The sequence below is a fragment of the Lissotriton vulgaris genome, chromosome 7, assembly GCF_964263255.1.
Source record: "Lissotriton vulgaris chromosome 7, aLisVul1.2, whole genome shotgun sequence".
NCBI lineage: Eukaryota > Metazoa > Chordata > Amphibia > Caudata > Salamandridae > Lissotriton > Lissotriton vulgaris.
The window spans coordinates 705,712,444-705,733,575 of record NC_141695.1 but is presented as its reverse complement, the minus strand read 5'-3'; the positions used below and the strand labels follow the sequence as shown (position 1 = coordinate 705,733,575).

Here is a 21,132-nt window from a genome sequence, read left to right as displayed (position 1 = left end):
AAGACTCCGACACAAACACAGTGGGAGGGCGGGAGGGTACAGGACTGGGACGGGGAGGACCCTAATCGGGGTAATGAAGATTACCGGTAAGTAATAAGACATTACCCCCTCATGGGTCCTCCACGTCCCAGTCCTAACAACGTGAGGAACTCACAAGCAGAGAACCAACAAAAAACGCAGGACACCAGGGATCCATGCAGAGTACAAATCAGTAAAGATCAATGAACAGCAATGTCCAAGACGTCAACAGAAAAACAGCCAGCAGAGGCATGCAAAACAACAAGCCAAGAAGGTAGCACAAATACGAGATGGGACAGCGGGTGGCCGCCCAACAAATTCCCGGATAGAAAACTCCTGCCGCCCCAGCCCAGGAAGCAGGCACAGAACGTGTCTAACGACCCAGCACCAGAGACGGAGGAAGCAGACCCAAAGGACCGAAAAGGCAGGCAGACCGCCAAACGCACCCACTGACCAAACCCCAGAACCGGAAAACCATATCCCCCAAGCCACACCTCCACAGGAGACAAACAGGGCAGGAGAAAATGGAAAAACACAAGGGAACGAAGGTGGGAAAAACTGGAGAGTCCAGCGAACCACCAAGGAAGGGGGAACAAGGGAACCCCCCAGCAGGTAAAACAGGAAAAACACCTCCAGCCGCCAAAGGAAACGGGAAGAACCCCCAGGCAGAAAGACCGGAACAAGCCACAAACCAACCCAATCCGACAGGAACTCCCAACAGGGAAAAGAAACGAGCAGAGCACCCAAAGCACCCAACTGACAAGCAGAGGTGATGGCCAGTAAAAAAGGCACAGTAGCTGACAACCAGAACAAGACAGCCACCAGCAAGAGCTCAAAAGGGGGCAACAGCAGACCCCCCCCAAACAGCAGGCAAAAACCCAAGAAGGCACGAGTACAGGAGAGAACGGCCAACGAAGCCGAAAGCCTAGAAGAAACCGACTCTCCAAAGGGGCAAACCCACCAAGGAGGCTCCAGGACCCCGACAAGCACGAACCGCCGCCTACTGAGAAGACAAAGCGGAAGGGGCAAGGCCCTGTAAAAAAATAGTCCTGAGAAAATCCAACACAGAGGTAGGATCCCCCAGCACAGGAACGACCCAATGGGAAGAACACAAAGAGAAAAAAGAACGCCAAAGACGACCACAGCACCCAAGGGCCGAAGGCCGACGTGACAATGGGATGCCACGAGCCACCACAGAGGAACAGCCCAAAGACGCCAACCACAGCAGCACAAGAGCCAGGCCGTCAGAAGCAAGTGACATCAGGGCAAAAACCAGCTGTGGACCAAAAAGCGGAGCCGGAGTCAATGAAGTCCGGCCAAACGCGACCCCCGCCAGGAGCAGAAATCAAAGACAGAGAGGTTAACGATACAGACACCTACACACACCCCACATCCCCAGACTATGCAGGAGGAGAAATAGGAGGGAAGGCACACAGAAAGCCCGAAGGCCAAGGAAACGTGCAGGGGCCATGCAAATCCACACCAAATTGAACCAAACAAAGAAAATGCGCCGCTGAAGCAAGCACAGAGGGCACAAAACAGAGGACAGGAGGAAACGGCCCAAGCAGCGTCTACAAACGAAAACGCAGACAGTCCTGAACACAAACTCAAAGCCCACAGAGGAGACACGGCCCAGAGAGAGCTGCGGGAGCCCGAACCACCAGAGGCACAAGACACACCAATGAGCCATAGTGTCGTGGGAGCAACACATGGAAGCCAGCAGGAACAGAGACATGCAACTGGTCCCCCCAAGAAGGCCCAAGCAGCAAATAGCCACGGGAAGGCCAGCACGAATCAAAAAACTCGGCCGCCACCAAGGACCCCAACGTGGCGCCCAACCCCAAGGACAGGCGTCCAAGGACAACAAGAGGAGAGAAGGGAGCTGAAAACGCACCCCAAACACCAGGTCGGGAGAGCAAAGCCACCAGGCCAAAGTAGGAACCAGAACAGGGGAGAGAGGAACCAGAGCCATGTAACCTGCACGGAAAAGGACCCAAAGAGCCAATCAGAAGAAACACCAAGGACAGGAGGAACAGGCAAACCCAAGGAACCACAGCCGTGGAGGCAGCCACCACCTCCTGGAACCGCAACCAACCCCAAAGGGCAGAAGGGTGACCCAGCAGGACCCAAAAAAGAGCCAACAGGGAAGAGAACCGAGCCGGAGGGTGAAAACAACCCCCTGCAAAGTGACGAACAGGCCCCGAGAAACCGAAGGCCCCGAACAGGAACCAGAAGAAAAATGGCCAGAACCACAACGAACCCCAGTAACCGGAGCAAGGCAACAACGCCACCATCGCCAGAACAGTCACAAGGAGGGTGGAAGCAGAAACTGGACAAAAGCCACATAGGGAAAAGCCAACAGCACCCCCCAGGCGGTCACCCACCCAGCCATGGACCAGACCTAACCCTGCAGTACAAAGAACAACAGGTGCAAGCAGAGCGGAACCGCCAACCAGCAAAAAACCTGCACAGCAGGAGCCAGCTCCGCGGAAAAAACCCGGGGAACAGGAGAGAGGCCGAAAGGCAACACCCGAAACAGAGAAAGGAACCGATCCACAGCAAACCGCAGGAACCGCGGACCAGCCAGACGGATGGAACGTGAAAAACAGACAACACCCAAATCCAGGGAAGCCCAAAAAAAATAAAAAATAAAAAACTTCCACCAGGAAGAGGGGAATGACAGACCGCAAGGGGAACAACCGACCAGCGGCACCAAATGGTATAAAGCCCCGGGACACAGAACCGTGCAGAAAGGAACCAACGGGCGCCAGGACCAAGAACAAAGAGGAAGAGGAACCTTGGCCCGCTCCGCCACCGGAACCAGCACAACAGCGCCCAGAGACAAAAAGAGACCGACGCCCAAAGAAGAAGGTAAATGCAACACGGGTCAAAGGACAATGGAGCAACCGTGAAAACAGCCCAAAAAGGGGGACAGCCCGGAAAGGAATCCGGAAACCAAGAGCGAAGACCGACAGGACCCACCAGTCGGAAAGCAGACCAGACCAACAAGCCAGGAACAACGGATCCGAGCCCCCAAAACTGTAACAAAAACAGCAACGGAGACAGGGAACCCACTGCCAGATGAACACCAGGAGTGAGACACAGACCCAAAGAAAAGGAGACGCAACCGCAACCACCAGGTCACAGAGACCCCCCTCCCAGGGCACAACAATTCCCAAAACCCTGGACGACCAACACCCAGGGGCAGCCGTAGGCGCAACAGAGGCCGGGAACCAAACGGAACACAGCCTCCCCCACCCCCGACCACGAAAGGGCCGAGAGGAAGACAGAGCACCACCACACAGACTGTCAGTAGAGGGAGCCAAAAAGCCAAGGAGCCACAGAAAAACAGACAGTGGACCAAGAAGCCAGGACCAGGTCAGCCGAGGAGAAGACTCAACCCATCAAGCCAAGACAGGAAGGAAGGCCCGTAAACAGCCAAACTCCACACAACCCATGAGAAGGAACAGTGAAGCACAGGCCGAACAAGAGCCAGCACGCACCCAAAAAGAAAAAGCAACACATGGAAATGCAGGAAGTGAGAGACAAAGTCCGCCAGGCGAAACCACCATCCCAGAAAACGAGGAAAACCCTGCGTATCTGCCGCAAGCCATGCATCAGACAGGATATCCAACAGGACAACATGGAAGGAAAAGGTCAACCACCACAGAGTAAACAAACTGTGCGGAAAACCCCACAGCATCCAGGGATCTAGGGCCACAACCCAGCATCACCCTAATAAAGACCTATCCACAGGACAACGCAAAGTAGGCCCTGGCAGCGCATACTGGGCAGCCAATACCAACAACTGTGGAAAAGCACAGATTGAAACTATATCAACCCAGGTAATCGGACAGCATAGGCAGGAAGATCCCGTGAACACCAGTAGCCTTTCACAGTATTCAGCCCAGCCCCAGAATCTGCAAAAATGTCATCCACCGGCAGAACCTGGAAACAATGCCGCATGGAAACAGCCCAGGCAGGACCAGGTGAAGACGACCCTTCACACATGGTGAGTGAACCCGAGCAATCGAACCAAACAGGAACTCACCACACAACAAAGGAAGTGCCCAGCAACCTCCAAGCAACACTGCCCCCAATCACTAAATCACACAACGTGAGACCGGTGAAAATTACAATGGGCAGCCCTGTAGTCTCCACCCACAGCCCCAGGTCAAAAGACCATGACCGTGGGGGCCGGACGCTGCACTAGAACCACAGCGCCGGAACGACCCGGGGCCAGGACACCACGAAAACTCCCCGCCCCAGCCCAGCACATGAACGGGGAGAGTCCCTGACCCCAGAACAGGAGCGCAGCTGACCGGGGGACCGGAGGAGCCGCGCAGAGAGAAAAACCCACAGGAAACAATGCAGAAGTAAAAAACTGCAAATGAAATACTCCTGTGAAATTCACACAGTAAATAACGCAAAAGCATAAAACTGCAAATGAAACACTCACGGCACCGTCCTGAAGAAAGCCAGAAACAGAAACAGGAACCGGGAGCACCAGCGTTCCGACAGCCGTCGGAGCAGAAAAAAAACAGGCATGGTGGTAGGTGGGAGGGGCTTATGTAACTTTTGAATACTGGCGTTGTGATTGGCTGGGTGGAGGCAGGACTGCCTCACGTTGTTAGGACTGGGACGGGGAGGACCCATGAGGGGGTAATGGCTTTACCAACTCTTTCTACGCTCAATTACTCCTATATATGTGGAAAGAATTGATGTAAATTGTGAGAAGTAAGTAAATGAAATTAAAATAGTTATTTTTATATTTCTTTATACAATTCGTTTTTTATCGCTTTTGTGAAGTCAGGTGGTCACTTCGGAGCCCTCAAAAACATGTCAACAGAAACCTCGTGCACTACGCCATGTTTTAATGCGTGGTAATTAATTGCCATTCACTTAATTTAATCCTTGATATCAACGGACGAGTTTCTGATATACAACTGATAATAGCCTAATAACGCGTAATTTCTTGACTCAATCTCTGCATTTATTATTTTGTCTTTCATTCTAGAACATTCGGGTACCTCTGCTCGCTATATCATATCCTACAGTGAACATTTCTGCCTACATGCATATAAGCATTATACTGTGAATGTACACATGCTTTGTATGAAACGCTCCCCGCTTTGCAGTCAGAAACAAGTATCTAAACATGAGTATGTCGTTTTGATAATACATACATTGCATAAATATATGTATTTATAGTCACAGCGTGTATCAACAGCAACATTTATATCTGAGCTTCTGTTGTAAATTATGCTAAAAGCCATAAAAGTGAACAGTACGAAAGGGTTGCGATGTCTTTTCATGTTACTTCACTGCACGGTGTCTGTGTTAATTAGGCCCTCTATTTTTTAGCACCTGCGCGCAGCTTGGGGCACGCAGAGTTTTACATTTTTCAGTATGTTAAACACCATTATAAATATTGCGAAAATATCCCTTTAAACGTGTTGCAAGACATGCTATCGGGTCTCAACTGCCCGAATGATTGTCTCGTGGATAGTGGTGTCTACTACTCGCAGGCTGGCAGGGGGGCGCCTCGCGCTTCCATCAGAGCACGTGACCCGCATTGCCCGCCTCGGCGCGCGCTCAGAGAGCCCGAGAGCACGCGCCAGAGCAGTGGAAGCAGCAGCGCGGTGTCCTGGATCTCTCCCTGACTGCCCGGGGCTCCGGACCGAGCGCCTTCCCTCCCGGACCCGGACTCAGCCAGCTGTGCATGCCCTCGCGCAAAGTGCCCGCGCTGGAGGGCAGCACGGAGAGGAGTCTGCGGGGAAGGCGTGCCGAGGCGCACAGAAGAGGCTCTGCCCAGGTAAGGCGCGCATGCGGCGCTGTTCTGCCACTCTTCAAACAACCTCTCTGGGTGCCCACTGCCTAGGGAGGTCGTCCACGCACACTGCTTTTAGTGATTATCTCGTTCTGTCCCTGCACTATGTCTGCATCAAGGACAGTTTGGATTATTCTACACATTCCGTTGCCCCCGTACATTGTGTTATTCCTTTCAGCCCGTTTTATATCTGCTTCAGGGGCAGTTCTGCACATCTCAATTATCCCCACTCCTGTCAAAGATTAAAGGACAGTTCTACCTTCACACTCTAATGACGCGGTCCCGTGTCCCTGGCAGCCCGCATACTTCATCAGCAGTCAGAGCTTGCGGATACCCTTTACTGAACGCCCTGTCTCGGCAGCAAGGGCACGCAGCGGAGCTCCTGTCAGTCCGTGTGATATCTTTATTTAGGGCAGTCCTGCAGCCTCTTTCATAGCCATGCCATTGGCGCTAGTTTTACACAGCACCCATGAGCACCCGGTCATGTCGAGGCGCTGTTCTATCAGCCTATAAAGCCCATCTGCACCGATAAATATTTTGAATTATGCCGCCAGCCACGTTCTCTTTCTGTACGCGCTACAATTCTGCAATCCTCCAATCAGTCCCGACTTTTATCTCGGCTCTAAAGACAGTTTTGCTCTGTGGTATTTTCTCCCTTCCATGTCGCTGCCCAGGGTCCATTTCTACAACTTGCCTCGCGGTCAGCGCCCGCCTCTGTAGTAAGGAGAGTTTAATACTATCATGCAGCCCGCGCCCAAACTCTCTAGTAAGGGCACTTCTACGTCGCTCCATTTATTTTACTTCTATTTATTACTTTCACTATTATGACGTTTAGTTATTGCTTTATCACTTCTTTTGCCCCTCAAGGTAGCGCATTTGGCACAGGCACTCTGCATTAAACCATTTTTATAGCAAACCTACTCAGCGCCAGCAAAACCTTTCAATAGTGTCCGTGCTGCCAAGATGTGCCTTCCTTTGCCTCAGCGCCGGGGGGCTCTCCAGTAGCCGCGCGCTTCAGAAGTGCCCTCATTCATTCATTCATTCAAATGAACTTTAGCACACAGTGCTATAACGCCCTCGCAGCTCTGGAGCTTTCCATGTTAGACGTTCCTCCCACTCAGCAAAGGGCCTGGCGCATGAAAGGAAACTGGAATCTGCAGTCGTAGTAGTAAACACGGCAATTATCGCTGTTCAGTAGGTCCCTTGGAGCTTTGAGTCCGGTGCCACTGTACCTGCTGCACCAGCGGAGGTACACTCCTGCAGCCTCTGAACGTCTTCTCTAATAGCAGCCTTTCAGCTAAAGCCCCGTTTGCGCACTTCGGATACTTCGAGTGTGTCAATCCGTTTTCTCTCTGCTGCACTGGAGCACTGTGCTACCAATAGATAGTAGCTCCGTACACAGGCCAGCTCTCTACCGTTCCCTCCAGTTCATTCATGCTTTGCAATAATTCCTATGTCCTTCCTTTAAGCGTCTACCGAATGCTCCTAACGGGCGATAATCCCCGTGCCGACGTGACGCGATTCCCCCCGCTCCCCCATCGACCACCGCCCACTGAGTTCCGGTCTTGTTAACTGCGCTCTTGGTGGATGTAAACCGACCAGAAATGCATTTTTGAGCTGCATAAGAAGCGAAATCGGACAGGGGCATGGCTATGTCTCTTCGCCCGTTCCCTTAATCATCATAATTGCTTGTTTATAAGTATCCCAATTCAAGGCCCGTACCCTGAAGGCCAAACGAAGGGGCAAAACGTGTTTGTGATTTTTGAACGTCATTGAGGCTTATCTGTCTTTTGCGATCACGTTTCAAGTGACTCTGATTGTTTATTATTCTGAGCGTTTGCTTGGAATAATTGAATCCAAAATGTGGTGTTCCCAGAATACACGGTTTCTTGTCCTTGATTCTGGAGTGCAATTCCCCTATATAGGTCTGGTGGTGTGTAGAATATACCGAGGCTGTATTTTAGAAACCAAGGTGCGATAAGATCATGCAATTGGGGCTATTCACGGTACCTTTGTGTGTTTGACCTATGCACTCTATGCACTGTTAAAGAAACCGGGAGATAATAAGCCACTAAATTAATCTGTGCTTAACACTCTGGTAGCACAAAGCAATCAGTGTGGCACTGTGTACAGTAGTTATGTAGCACCAAAACAGTAAAAAATTGAAAACATAACAGAAAAATTCCAAACCAATTTAGAAAGAGAGAGTTTATTCTAATAAATAACTATACAGCAGTGACAATACCACATTAAGTAGAACTAGAGGTATTAAATTGAATTTTTTGTGTGAAAATAGTGCCAAGAAGCAGAAAACACAACTCATAGTTATTTGGAAGCACTAGACTGGAGGAAAGTCACAAGTTCAAGCTGACTGTAATGGAGTGTGGGCCGTACAGAGGGATCAGGTTAGTCTCGCTGAAGAGTTACTTTCTCAAGTCTGGCACAAAGAATTTCATTCCCGTTAGAGGATGCCGCAGTGGGGGAGGCTTTTGGTGCAAGTGCATGTTGAGCATTGCAGATGGTCATTACTGTAACGCGAAGAGCTGCTCATCACTTGAGCTTCATATTAAAGGTACACAGAAGCTATTGTTGCTGTAGACCAAAGCGTAGGTCTCGCATTGCCAGTTATTACGATCTGTCGCTGTTGGCATGAAGACCGGCTCATGCAGGAGTTTCACATTAGTGGTTGTCGCAGGCGGTCAGTCTTTGGCACAAAGAGGTCAGCTTGCGGTCACGAGGAGCCCAAACTTCAGAATGTTCACCTTTTCCTGTCACAGAGCTTTCCCAGGTGCCACCCCAGGGCAGAGGACCTGGGCGGCACCTATTCGGGTAGGCTATGCCTATGACTTTAATACATTTTCACTGTCAGGATATGTAAACCATAAATCATGTATCCTACTTTTTAAATACCATGCACTTGGCCCCATTAGCATTTAGAGCGTACCTTATAGGTGGCTTAAAAGTATTCAAAATGAAAGTTTAGGCCTGGCAAAAGGTTTATCTGGTCAGGTCGAAATGGCAGTTTTAAACTGCACTATTCTCTGCAGTGGAAAGCCTGAGACATGTTTAAAAAGGCTTCTTTACTGGATGTCATAATGAGTGCTGCATCCCACTAGTAGCATTTGATTAATAAACCCTGGGTACAGGCTGTACCATATAATAGGGACTTATAAGTAAATTAAATGTTCAAATCAGGTGTAGGTAAATGTCACCATATTATCAATCCAAAGCACAGACACTTTAACACTGATTTTAATCCTTGGTCAAGTATATGTTTTTATATTGAAGGCAGGTGCCCACAGTCCGAAGGCACCTGTGCAGATAAAGCAAACGATGCACCGGAGCGTAAGCCGATGTTAAGATATCTCAGACCTCAATGGACATATTCCATTGGGATTGATGGGGTTTTGATGGTGATCTCTAGCAACCAAAGCCACCCTTCAGGGTCCCACTGACCCTCAGTATTATACACGGATTTTCAAGAGGATTTCTTGCAGCCTCTCACTCTAAAGTCCCTTTCTTTGTTGGAGCAGCTTAGTTCCAGGTGAACGGGCTTGCCCTCATGCCCAGCCCTGCTGGCCACTTGACCTAGGGTGATCCTCAGCGGCATCCCCAAGTTTCATCATGGCAAATCGTCTTTTTTACATGCACTTCCAGGGCATTGCTTCACTTGTACAGTACCTGTGCACACAAATAAGAGTCTGAAGTGCCCGCTCATGAGGTACTGTAGAAGAACCAGTCCTAGAGAAGTCCAGGAACAAATCCTTCAGGCTTATCAGCAAGACTGTTCTTCACTAGGCCAGGGAGATAGACAGGAAGCTTGTGTGAAGCGGGAGTTGACAAAAGTACAGAGTGCAGGTATGGACTGCAGAGTGGGTGCACCCCAGGCTCTAGACATAGGTTTAATAAATATGCCTGACCTGCCTCTGTTCTTTCAGGCTCCTTCTCAATTCATGAGTCTGTTCAGGTAACACAGGGAGGTGAGGTTTCCTATGATTGGTGGGGCTCTCATCCAACATAGTGATGTCACACCCCCATTCTTTATTGCCACTAAAAGCAGTAGTCCGCTGCCTTGCTAACATTGTGCTGCATTGTTCTAGATTGCAAATGGAAGTTCTAAGCAAAACGGAGACACATCTTCACAAGCCAATCTTCCCCTCCCAGGCCCGCCTGTCTCCCCAAACCTATTTAAGAGACCCACTCCTGGGAAGCAGAGGTTGAAGTCTGGGCACTTCCATTGATATTTTTTGAAGCATTACTCCCCTTTAATCCGTTCCGTTGGCCGATGCAAGCACTCCCTCCCTGGTGCTGCGCACAACCGTTGGCCGATTTAGCCCCGCTCACTCTTCAGAACGTCCTCACTGCAGCAGAATGCCCGCTGCGGCAAACGTGTTAAAAGCAATCAGTTGCAGGATGATGGCTATAGAGACATCAACCCAGTCTGCTTAAGCCAGAAGGAGAGTGTCAAACCACTGGAATGGGCCTATAGTCTACTGGGCTGTTTGATCTGCAAAGTAGTGTAACCGGGCAGCTCAAAGAATGAATTCTGCCAAGCCCTGGCTCAGAGAAATATACAATTTCATAAAGTATCCAGATATGCCACAGATCACCTTGTATCTGGATTCTGGGTTCACCAATTTATACACAAGGCAGTGATTCTGATCATTGCATCATGCTCATATCGGAACTTACAAATATAGTAACATTTACACATAAAGGAACACATTTACAATGAATTGGCGTAAGGCAGTGCCGCCAGTCTTTTTGCTGCACTGCCCTACACCTATTCGAAAGGGCAGGAATGCACTGAATTTACAAGATAGACTGCACTCCTCTCCTTTCTGCCTGCACTTGGTCACAATTTGGTGCCTAGTGCCAACACAGGCACCCTTGCACCATGGTACAAAGGTCTTTGTGTTGTTGGCAGGATCTTTTGTGTGCAGGAAGGGACACCTTCCTGCACAAAAACAATCCATGGAGGCGTTTCCTCTTTCTATGTGTGCCACAGAATGCAGCGCACATAGAACTAGGAAACAACGAGGAGAAATAAAGATATTTCTCATTGTTTTGCCTCTCCCGGGGAGGCGTACCATTTTGATGCATTCCCAGATTTACAGATCCTTGTAAAAATGGGAATGTGTCAAAACCTGGGAAAGCCCACTACAATGCCCATGGAATGCCTCCTGATGCAGTATAAGGCAATGGAGTGGCTTGTGCTGCGTTGCCTTACACCATATCCTCGAGGCCATCAAAAGCCATGCCTAGTCGCTCTGCGTGGCCTCATAGATATGGTGCTGCACTGTGTGAAGCTTGAGCGTCATAAAAACTGATACTCCGATGGTGCAAGGGGCTTGTACATAAACCCCAAAGTACACAAGTGAAAACATTATACGAATGGGGAGTGGTGCAGTTTTTCTCAGTACTCAGTTCAATCATAGTAATTTAGACTGGGCCTCGTCTGTCTCTGTGCTACCTGTGTACAGATCCCACGCTGAGTCAGTCAACAAGCCTTCTCATTCAGCCTGCACATGTGGGTGCACATGTCACCCACAACCTGCTAAGGACCCCCTAACATAATCTGTCCTTCACAGGTGACCTTAGTTTAAAGGGTGGAGAATGGAGGATGCCTCTCAAATCCATTTTATTAAGAACATTACAATGGGTGAGAATCTATGGGGTCGCACAGCAGGGTCAAAAAGTGGAGGTCCAAAAGCAAGTCACAAGTAGAACCCACTTTCCTACATTTCAATCATGGCTTTACCTTCATCCCAAATGTTTACGTGGCTCCTTCTCGATAGTTGCTAGATTTGATATAACATTAGTTTTATGGTCAGTTTTATTCTATGGGGTGCATTGAAGTCGACTTGGAATCTTTGGAACTGTGTGGTCTTGTGAGATTTACTTCCGCAAGGGATTTAAATTTAAGCAAGGGATATCAATGTGGGGACTCTAGACTGGCAATTATTTAGTTCAAAGGAATGCATGTAGTAATTGGCCAACAACCACTATGGATAGACAAAGTTACTCAAACTTTAGTGGCCTCTGTTTCTGAGTCTACTGATGCTGTTTTAAAATGTCCAGTGATGGGTAAACCAAAGGCATCAACTGAGGTCACTTGCTTCAATATTTCCCATTGGAAACTAGAATTTCGGTCTAAGCCTTGGCTGTAACTTTAGAAATCAACATTATAGTACCATTTGCTAGAAAGGTTGTTTGCATGGTTCCTGAATCTGAACAATTGACTCCACAAGCAGTTCTCACACCATTGGATTGTAGGTTTGCCACATCTGTTTTTTTTGGGAAAAATGAGCAACCCTCTAAAAATATATGATGGAGCAGGCAGAACCTCTCACTGAACACAGGTGACGTTACAGCTCCACGACCCAGGTGATGTTTTTCTTCGTTTTGCATCTCCTGGCTGGCTGGGCTGTAGTGATCCAAGCCGTGTAGAGGCAGCATGCTTGAAGATGGACTGGCCACTGTGGAGATACTTACTTAATTACCCACAATCTAGATTTGATCTATTTCTTAATGAAAAAAAGAGAGGTCTGTTACAAGGCGCATGCGATTCTGATAGTGTCGTTATCATCATGTATTCTTCATTCTCAGTACTGCTGTGGATTTATAGATCTTCCAAACTTCCGCACAGCTGTCATAGTTGGAAAAAATGTGTGTGGGGAATGCTGCAAAAGGCCATATGCTTATTTGGAGGCATATGATATGTTTCAAGCAGTTTTAAAAAGGGCACATTTCAGAATTACTGCAAAATTTAGGAAACCGTTGATAGGGCTGCATATTTTGTGTAGTTAACACAACTTAAGTAATTGCTGCCGAAATCTAAATACAACATGCGAGTCATAGGTTTAAGTCTACCAGCAGTGCCACTCGAGCATTCATCCTTTCAAGCATGTGAGGTCAGTCAATGGAGCGCCACTTGAACTGGAGTGTTAACACCTGTTATTTACAACATTCACGGTCAGCATGTGGCCCTTAGCCAATTAAGGGGCCCATTAGCATGGTGGGCCGATGGCCACCACCCTACCGGCGGATGCGATCCGCCCACAAAACACCCCGCCGGACGGCCTTTTACCCCCTCCCACATTAGCATGCCGGGGGGTACCGCGGCAGACGGAAAGACTGTCTGCCGTTTTTCCGCCGGTAGGCAATCATCATGATTGCCTACCGGGCGGGAAAGGCCTGCAATATGGTGGCGGTGCCTTGCAGGCACCGCCATCCATATTATGATGTGGGCGATTTTATGCCTTTCTATAGCGGAGTCTCTGCCATAGAAAGGCATGCAGTGTTTACTTCTGGGGCCTGTAGTGGGCCCCCAGGAGGGTGGAGGAATGCACTTGGGGGTACCCATGGTACCGCCTGACATTGGCATACACAAGGTGGCAGGCACCACTCGGTGCCTCTCACGTGGTACATGCCAATGTACAACATGCATATATTGCATTGTGGCGGGTTCTGCTTACAGAACCACCCACCACAATGTAATATATGCCTGCTGCCACCGCCACGGTGGCGGTGGCATCCTAATTGCCATTGTGGGACCGTCGCACCTTTTGCGGGCTGTCCCGTTTGCCGTTGCAGTGGCGGGCAGTCATAATGATGCCCTAAGTCTTAGTAGACGTGACCATGAAGAATTTTTCTTTTCGTCTCCGAAAGATATTGACACTTCTATCTATTTAAGGTTCTTACGCAAGCTCAGTCTCTGAAGGCCGTGATTTAAAGATGTATATTCGCGAACCCATGTCAGTGTGAAGATGCATGCAAATCCGTTTTATAGATTTTTTTTCTTTTTTTGCGGGGCTCTTTTACACTGGTAGTTCTGCCCACCCTGTGTTTTTATTTGCTGGTTACTTTCTTCGCATGTTTTGTGTTAAAGTTCTTGGATGTGCATTCTTCTAGAGTTCATTGAGTCTACAAGGGGTCTAAGGGTTCATGTTGCTCTTCGAATATTATTCACAGTTTAAAGACAAGCACAATATGTGGATAGTGGATTGTACATGTGTCTTTTTCCTGCTCGCCATGCTAGGTAAGAAAAGAGCTGTATTGCACAGGTTGTAATGACATCCTCATTGCTCTAACAGTGGAAAGAATGGTTTTGAAGTGTGCAATGCGACCAGTATTGCCCCATGTCTTATCTGATGCCATTTGAGCATAAAGTGTGTATTGAAAGACGAATTAAGACTAGTTAAAAGTTAAGATAGCTATTTGGTGATACATTGTTCAAGCACACAGGCTGCAGGGTCCTATGTTGGTGGTGATGACCTAACACAGTTGCCAAATTAGTAGAAGTATTCAGAGATCTGTCATGTTGCAGGCTAAGCCCCATGCTCACGTTGGATTTGTTTGCCAGACACATAAGCACGAAGTGTGAATTTGAAATTATCTCCGTTCCACTCCTTGATATGAAAATCTGGTAATACAGTGTATATTTTGTAATATGAATCTATGTCTAAGTTTCTAAAAATGCAAGTGGCCACCACCATAATGCTCTTTGAGAAGCAGAGACAAGTAAAAGGAGATGCAAAAGAATGACTATCAAATGCTGGTGTCAGGATGACTGGTGATGGTGTACTGTAACCAGCGGGTGAGGCTGCGCGAGACGTGGCAGAAGTAGAGTGACCAGGGAACGAACCAGGGTGACTTCTGATAAGGTCATCATGCCCGGTAAATGAAAACAAAGTATCGGTGATTATGGCTTTTATGAGCTGGTAACACCTTTGATGCTGTCTGAAGAACACAAAGAATACATTCAATAAGGGTTGTGTTGTGAGAACAGCAATATTTTTGTGTCACACCAAGGTAGATTCACAAGTCCCCCCACCCCTAGGAAACAGTGACCTTTGTGGAGGTTTGGGAAATGAACAAGTGTTTCTCATCCCATCCTGAGCGTTGTACATCCTGTACGGAAAGAGCGTTTACAATCTGACAAACTTGTCATAGAATCTCTTGCAAGTGACAGAGAAGGTGGCCAAGAACGAACCCACAACATCTGTGAACATACAAACCTTGGTGTTTTATGATTAATAGTTATGTCCTATTGAAAATCATATGAGTAGAAATTATCAACGACATAGTAAAAAACTCAGCAATTAAAATATTGTAAGACTGAACACGAGAATACACCTCACACATTGTTCTTTCACAACTTTGGCCAATTGGTCTAAAACTCCCTGTTTGCCTTGTTGCAGTATGTTGTTGGGGTTTGTCCTATAGCTGAGTCACGCAGTACTCCCACATACATGAAGGCCTTGAAATTAGTGTCTTGTCTTAAAGCATCTCTCCCAGCACATTATCGCCTCCTCTGAAATACAGGTGAGCTTTAATACCTTTCTCCATTAGTATTTCCATTTAATAGGTGGGTCCTATTTTTTTGGAACCCAGTATTTGCATTTCCACGTTGAAACTTTCAACAGAGGCATTGAGAAGAGCGCAAGCTTCTGACATTTGTTTTAGCTCCGCTTGCAGAAGCCTTTTCAGCTGCAAGTACTGTAAACAAAGTAGGAAAACTCGCGTCGATTCTGAGGCTTGATTTTAGACCCAGCACACTTACCAGAAGTGAACTATACAAGCAACACTATTGGCTGCACAAACGCTGACTATATCAACATGCATTAAGGACCGCAATGCACATGAACTTTGTCAAATGGCAAATAAAAAAGCGTGCCTGCAAATGACACTCCCACCAGGTGCAAAATTATAATTTGACAATCTCTATCATGAACTATACAAATGTATAATCTACATTAATTTATGTGCACACAGTAAGTGAAAAGGATAAGGAAGGCGTGACCCCATTAAAAGAGCACCCCATCGGCAAAATTACCTAGTACGAGCCAATTTTCTTATCGGTGCCAATCTCCATTGAATTGCACTCACGTTTTAGGGCGCTGAGTCGGTGTCATAGGTTGAAAGCTTGCACAGTCATTCAATGCCTTTGAAACATCCGCTCCCAAGAAGTGCTGTGACTGGTCAGGCTTTTGATGTGTCGGTGGTCACAGCTGGTAGTGTGAAGCAAACCACTGGGGCTCCGAGCAGCGCAAAGGCCTCTTTTCAACACAGTTCATGTACAGTTCAATTAGTTCCTGCAATTTCACACTCGAGCGCCACCATGCCCAACAGAGGATAATGATACTGCTCTGTATTTTGTCAAAACCATTTCCAAAAGAACAGCAAAGGCATCAAGTTGACTCCCCCTACAATTAGAATTGGACCTAAGTCAAGAAAAACTATGGATGCCGTGGGTGTTAAAAACCCGAGAATTCTTGACACTGATGTTAGGGTGTAGTGAAAAGCAGCCAGGGATCCTGTACATGCTGAGTTTAAATACGTAGCTATCCCTGCCTTATTAGAAGCATGTACTCATTTAAATGTGGCGAGTGGGCGGGGCAAAGCTTATTGACTTATGTACTAGTTGCAGGCCATACCAAAACAGGGTAATTCGTATAGAAAACGAAAGTTAAACAGTGATATTTTAACATTTCCTTGTGTTGTAATATTTATATCGTTTTTCTCTAACACAAAAACACGCACACACAAGCAGGCAAAGAGGCAAAAATAAGGAGATACTCACGCAAGAGAATCAGGTGGGATTAAAGCCCTTTTTACCTCCGTATCCCCCATGTCTTTCCTCATCGTGCTGTCTCTGAGCTGCCTCGATTCTTTGCAACACAGCCAGGCGGCGAACAACCGAATAGCATGCACATGAACCCTCGCTGAATAGTTGATCGGGGGCTCAGCTCAGGGCTATAAAAGTTTTTTGGCTGTTAAAGAGACAGGTTACCACCACTAGAGGCCAATGCGCCTACCATTCATGAGTACCAGTACTCTCCATGACAGTTGAGAAGTGCTGATACTCAGAGTGATAACAAATAAGAAGCGCCGGCACTCAATACCTGTGAGATTCAGCCCATTTAAAGCACTGCTAATGCCTCAATGAAGTCAAAGAGAAAGGCTGTCTTTAAAAGGGTTCCTGTTGTGTGCTGTGCTACATGGTATGTTAAATAATCACCAGTGGATGTTAAAATGTATGCAATTCAAATATACTGAAACATTTGGGCTAATTTGTCAACATTTGCTTATGAGAACTTATGAGTCTTAGGCCAGTAAAGCAATGCAACTGCTTTTGAATGGGGTGGCAGAAAACATCACCACATCACTTAATTTTTTTATTCACATTTATTATATAACAAAACCTGTCCATGAGAAGCAGTCCTTTGTTGCAAAAGCAGACAAAATAAGACTCATGCTTTAATAGTAACTAAACTTTAGAAATAGCTGGCTTTCATGTCACACACAGTGAATGTTTATTTCTTAGGATGATGTAGATACATTTTTAATGTAACATGACTTGTCTGCAAATTACTGACTGTCCAAGTGGACAGTTACATTCCGATATATTCAGTACTGCAAGCGAGTAATTTAGCAAGCAAAGTAGATCATAATGCATTTCACATCAATTAAATGTAAGACCATTTCCTATTCGTACACTCTCTTAGCTTTAACTTTGAAAACTCTCACATATCCACACATTTGTGGGTAAGGAAATGATCCCTATGTAAGCCAGAAAATACTAGGGGGCTCCTTATGATGTCGGTGGAAAGCCTCTGCCCGTCAGCATTTCGGAATCGAAACGGACCAACTTGCGGTTGGAGGTTCTGACTGACGGATTACAATGCGACCGAACAGTCGGATTCCTATTGTTTCCTATGGAAGCTCTTTTTCTGCCCGACAACCAGTCCTAACACAGGCCCCTATGGGGAAATGGGGTGTTTGCAGGAAAGCCTGTACTCTATGGCATGCAGCCCACGGTGCAGGGTTTTACATGAGGGTCCCTTAGGTATTCCCTTAGCCATCAACTGTAGGCCGAGGGGCCAAGGGGGCCCTGCTAGTGGCCCACAAAGTCACTTTCCGACACCCTTTCTGTGTCGAACAGGCCGACGCAGAAAGGTTGTTGGAAAACGACATCGTAATCTTCAGGGTGGAAATGCTGTCCATAGGCCTGTACGATGCGGTTCCGACCGACGCAGATACTCTGAAAGTCGCTTGGAACCGAGTCGGAATGACCGACTGGTTTATGTTCCGACCGCAAACCTTCTTAGTTGGGCGTTCGGAATGTAAACTGACTGAGTCGATCAGAAGGGCTCTGAATCAGTCGAGGAGATTCCGACTGTCAGGAACAGGCTTTCCTCCTGACATCGTAATCGGTGCCTTGGTCTTTCATACAATGAAAGTGCTCATTTGCCAAAACTCTATTTGCCGATAAGGAGGATATCTGAACACTGTTCCCGGAGGGCGCTTGAAACATCATCTCTGCACAGGAAAGGTCGCGCAGATGGTGGGAGCTTCTCCGCAATCGGCGGACAGCCTGCACGCTCCCAGCGTGCACTAGACCTTGAGGCTACCTGTTGGCTCCACCGGGGGACTGCGAGGACCAGCAGTCCCTACACCTAACAGCTGGTGCCTCTTCCCCCGGAGGCCACGCCCCCCCAGTTGCCTATTTACTTTTCGCGACACCCGCTTCGCGGGTGCCGCTCATTTGCCAAAACTCTATTTGCCGATAAGGAGGATATCTGAACACTGTTCCCGGAGGGCGCTTGAAACATCATCTCTGCACAGGAAAGGTCGCGCCGCTGGTGGGAGCTTCTCCGCAATCGGCGGACAGCCTGCACGCTCCCAGCGTGCACTAGACCTTGAGGCTACCTGTTGGCTCCACCGGGGGACTGCGAGGACCAGCAGTCCCTACACCTAACAGCTGGTGCCTCTTCCCCCGGAGGCCACGCCCCCTAATTGGCTCACCATAAATTGAACGGTCCCAAACGCAACGCGGGACGCGCGCGGGGTGAAGCGCGGGCGAAGCCCGGGCCAAGGGCGGGCCCGTTTAGGCCCGTTCAAGACCGGGCAGGACTGGACTGGGCCACCCTATTTTCAGCTTGCTGTTACATTCTGCCACTGACATTACATCTACTTAGGTCCCACCAGTTTCTGCTATTGGCCTTAGAACATTCATAGTACTTTACTATTGCTACGATTCTTATGGTACAATGTCTCCGAGAACCACCAGGAACACTGTTAAAAAGCAGGCTCAATCTGCAGCTGAGGTCATTGGGCCAATTGACCAATTTATAACCAAAGCTAATGATGCTATTGAGCAGGGTATCATCCTACTAGACCGGAGGATCTCACAGGACCTGATGATTGCCAGACGCTCCTCAATGGGCTTACTGGCCACTGCAAAAACCCCCCTATGTCCTGTTGATCTACCCCCTCCAGTGACAGTACATGCAGAAACGCACACCGTTCCCTGCACAGTGGACCTTTCTGCATCCCTAGATCTCTCTGAATCCCATCTCTCTCTTGAAAAATCTCCAGTTATTTTTGTTACTCAACCAGATAACACCCCCTCTTCCCCAATGGCTAGGGGTATACGAGAAGGAGCAATTCCCAAAAAACTGAAGAAGAAGACAACTATTAAGTCCCACCATTCCACCATTCCTTCTTCTACAACCATCCTTGCAACTCCTTCTGCCTCTAATCCTCCCCCGCAAACCCTCAACCCTTCAACCCCCCACCATTCTCCTTCACTGTCAAACGTACAAACAGTGGATCCTATCTCTGTTAATCCGAATATCAGCTGTACTAGCTCCAGTAGCTATGACAGTGGAGGAGACATGGAAAATGGTAACCTTACAACTAATACATATAGTAACGATAGCCTACTGCTTACCAAAATTGGAGATTTATTTAAATCCCACTTGGAACCAATAGAAAAGGCTCTACACTTGGTTCAGTCCCAACTAACTCAACTGTCTCTAGAACTAAACCAAAGTAAAGGAAACAAGAAGGATTCCAACACGGCGCAAGGTAGGCCCACTACTTTAAACGCAAAAACACCAAAGCCTGTAACCTCTGCGCAGAACCCCAACTCCAACAAACAAAAAGTCCCTGAGAAGCCTATACAAAGACATTCCTCAGCACCTACAAACAAGCCGCAACCACCTCCTAAATCCTCTAATTCCTTACCGTCCCATTCTGCAACCAATCCCAATCCAACATTACCCACCCAACTAAACCCTCTTTCCTCCCTTCCTACCACCGCAGTCCCCACTCCTGCCCCTACCCAACCCAAAAACTCTACTGGATTCAATACCATTCCGAAAATTCTGAAGAGAAGGACTCCTCCTATCCATCTCCCACCCGAGGCCTCTCCATATGTAGTAATAATGACTGGGGTCCCGGAACTCTCCCCAAACCAAGACGAACCGGTTTGGTCTTTAAAAAATAAAGTAATATACTGGTTGTCCAACAACAGACCGCTTCCAATCTTTATGGACAACAGAGTTACTACAGTGCGCAGAGTGCCTTGGCTAGGCAATGAACCAAAAAACATCCAGGGCGACTGCGTTATAGTAAACTTTGAAGATCCCAACACAGTCGAGCATATCTGCTCCTGGGGTGATCATACCTCTACTGAAGGGATAGCCACTCACAATCTTTCGGGAGGCAACAGACCAAGCAGAAGTGCCAAAGAGCTGCTATTGCGACCGGCCTTCTTCCGCAAGAAAAGGACCTACGATCGGGCCTTCTCCGGAGCTGCACCCAGAGTCTGGAATTCACTCCCTCCAAACATCAGGAAGATTCAAAATACGGAAACTTTCAAACGGGAACTAAAGAGCCACTTGATGAGTAAATACCCTACGTAGAGAAACTACAGACTATTGATATGAACATCTACGCCAAAGAGGAGGTACTCATCATGAATAATTTGAAGTTCAATATCAAACAAATGAAAGACTCCCGTCCAAGCCTCGGCTACACACTGTACTGCTACCTCATATATTTGGGAGCTTATACACTGTATCTCACAGCTCGAACTATATAACCTCTACCTCACTTTATTATGTTTATGACTACTATGACAAGCTAAACCTACGCAACTCTTAATGGCTAACTATATAGGTAATTGTATTGATAATGTTATATAACCTTACCTCAACGAGCTTGAAGATATGACTATGACACAAGCTGAGACTAATGCACCTCTCAATGCCTTTTATCTAGTCACCCTTGTACCATACCGCTTCTACCTCATAACGGTTTGTTGTTATAATTGATGTGATAATTGTCAATTCTGTAATCTTTTTATGTTCAGCGCTCTGATACCCACGGGTCTTGTTCGCGCTATACAAAACACTATAAATAAATAAATAAATAAATAAATTTCTATCCCCCGACCACACGACGTAACGCTGGTCCTCCGTGGTCCTAGACGA

General features: G+C 47.6%; 1 protein-coding gene across 1 annotated transcript in view; it reads left to right on the top strand.

Moving 5' to 3' along the window:
- Positions 1 to 5,676: 5,676 nt before the first annotated feature.
- The window catches only part of CACNG5 (calcium voltage-gated channel auxiliary subunit gamma 5), a 438,933-nt gene continuing 423,477 nt past the window's right edge, over positions 5,677 to 21,132 (top strand). Inside the window, exon 1 of the mRNA XM_086928775.1 lies at positions 5,677 to 5,833. Coding sequence (XP_086784901.1) covers positions 5,741 to 5,833 — 93 coding nt within the window. The 5' untranslated portion in view covers positions 5,677 to 5,740. The remainder of the gene's footprint in view (positions 5,834 to 21,132) is intronic.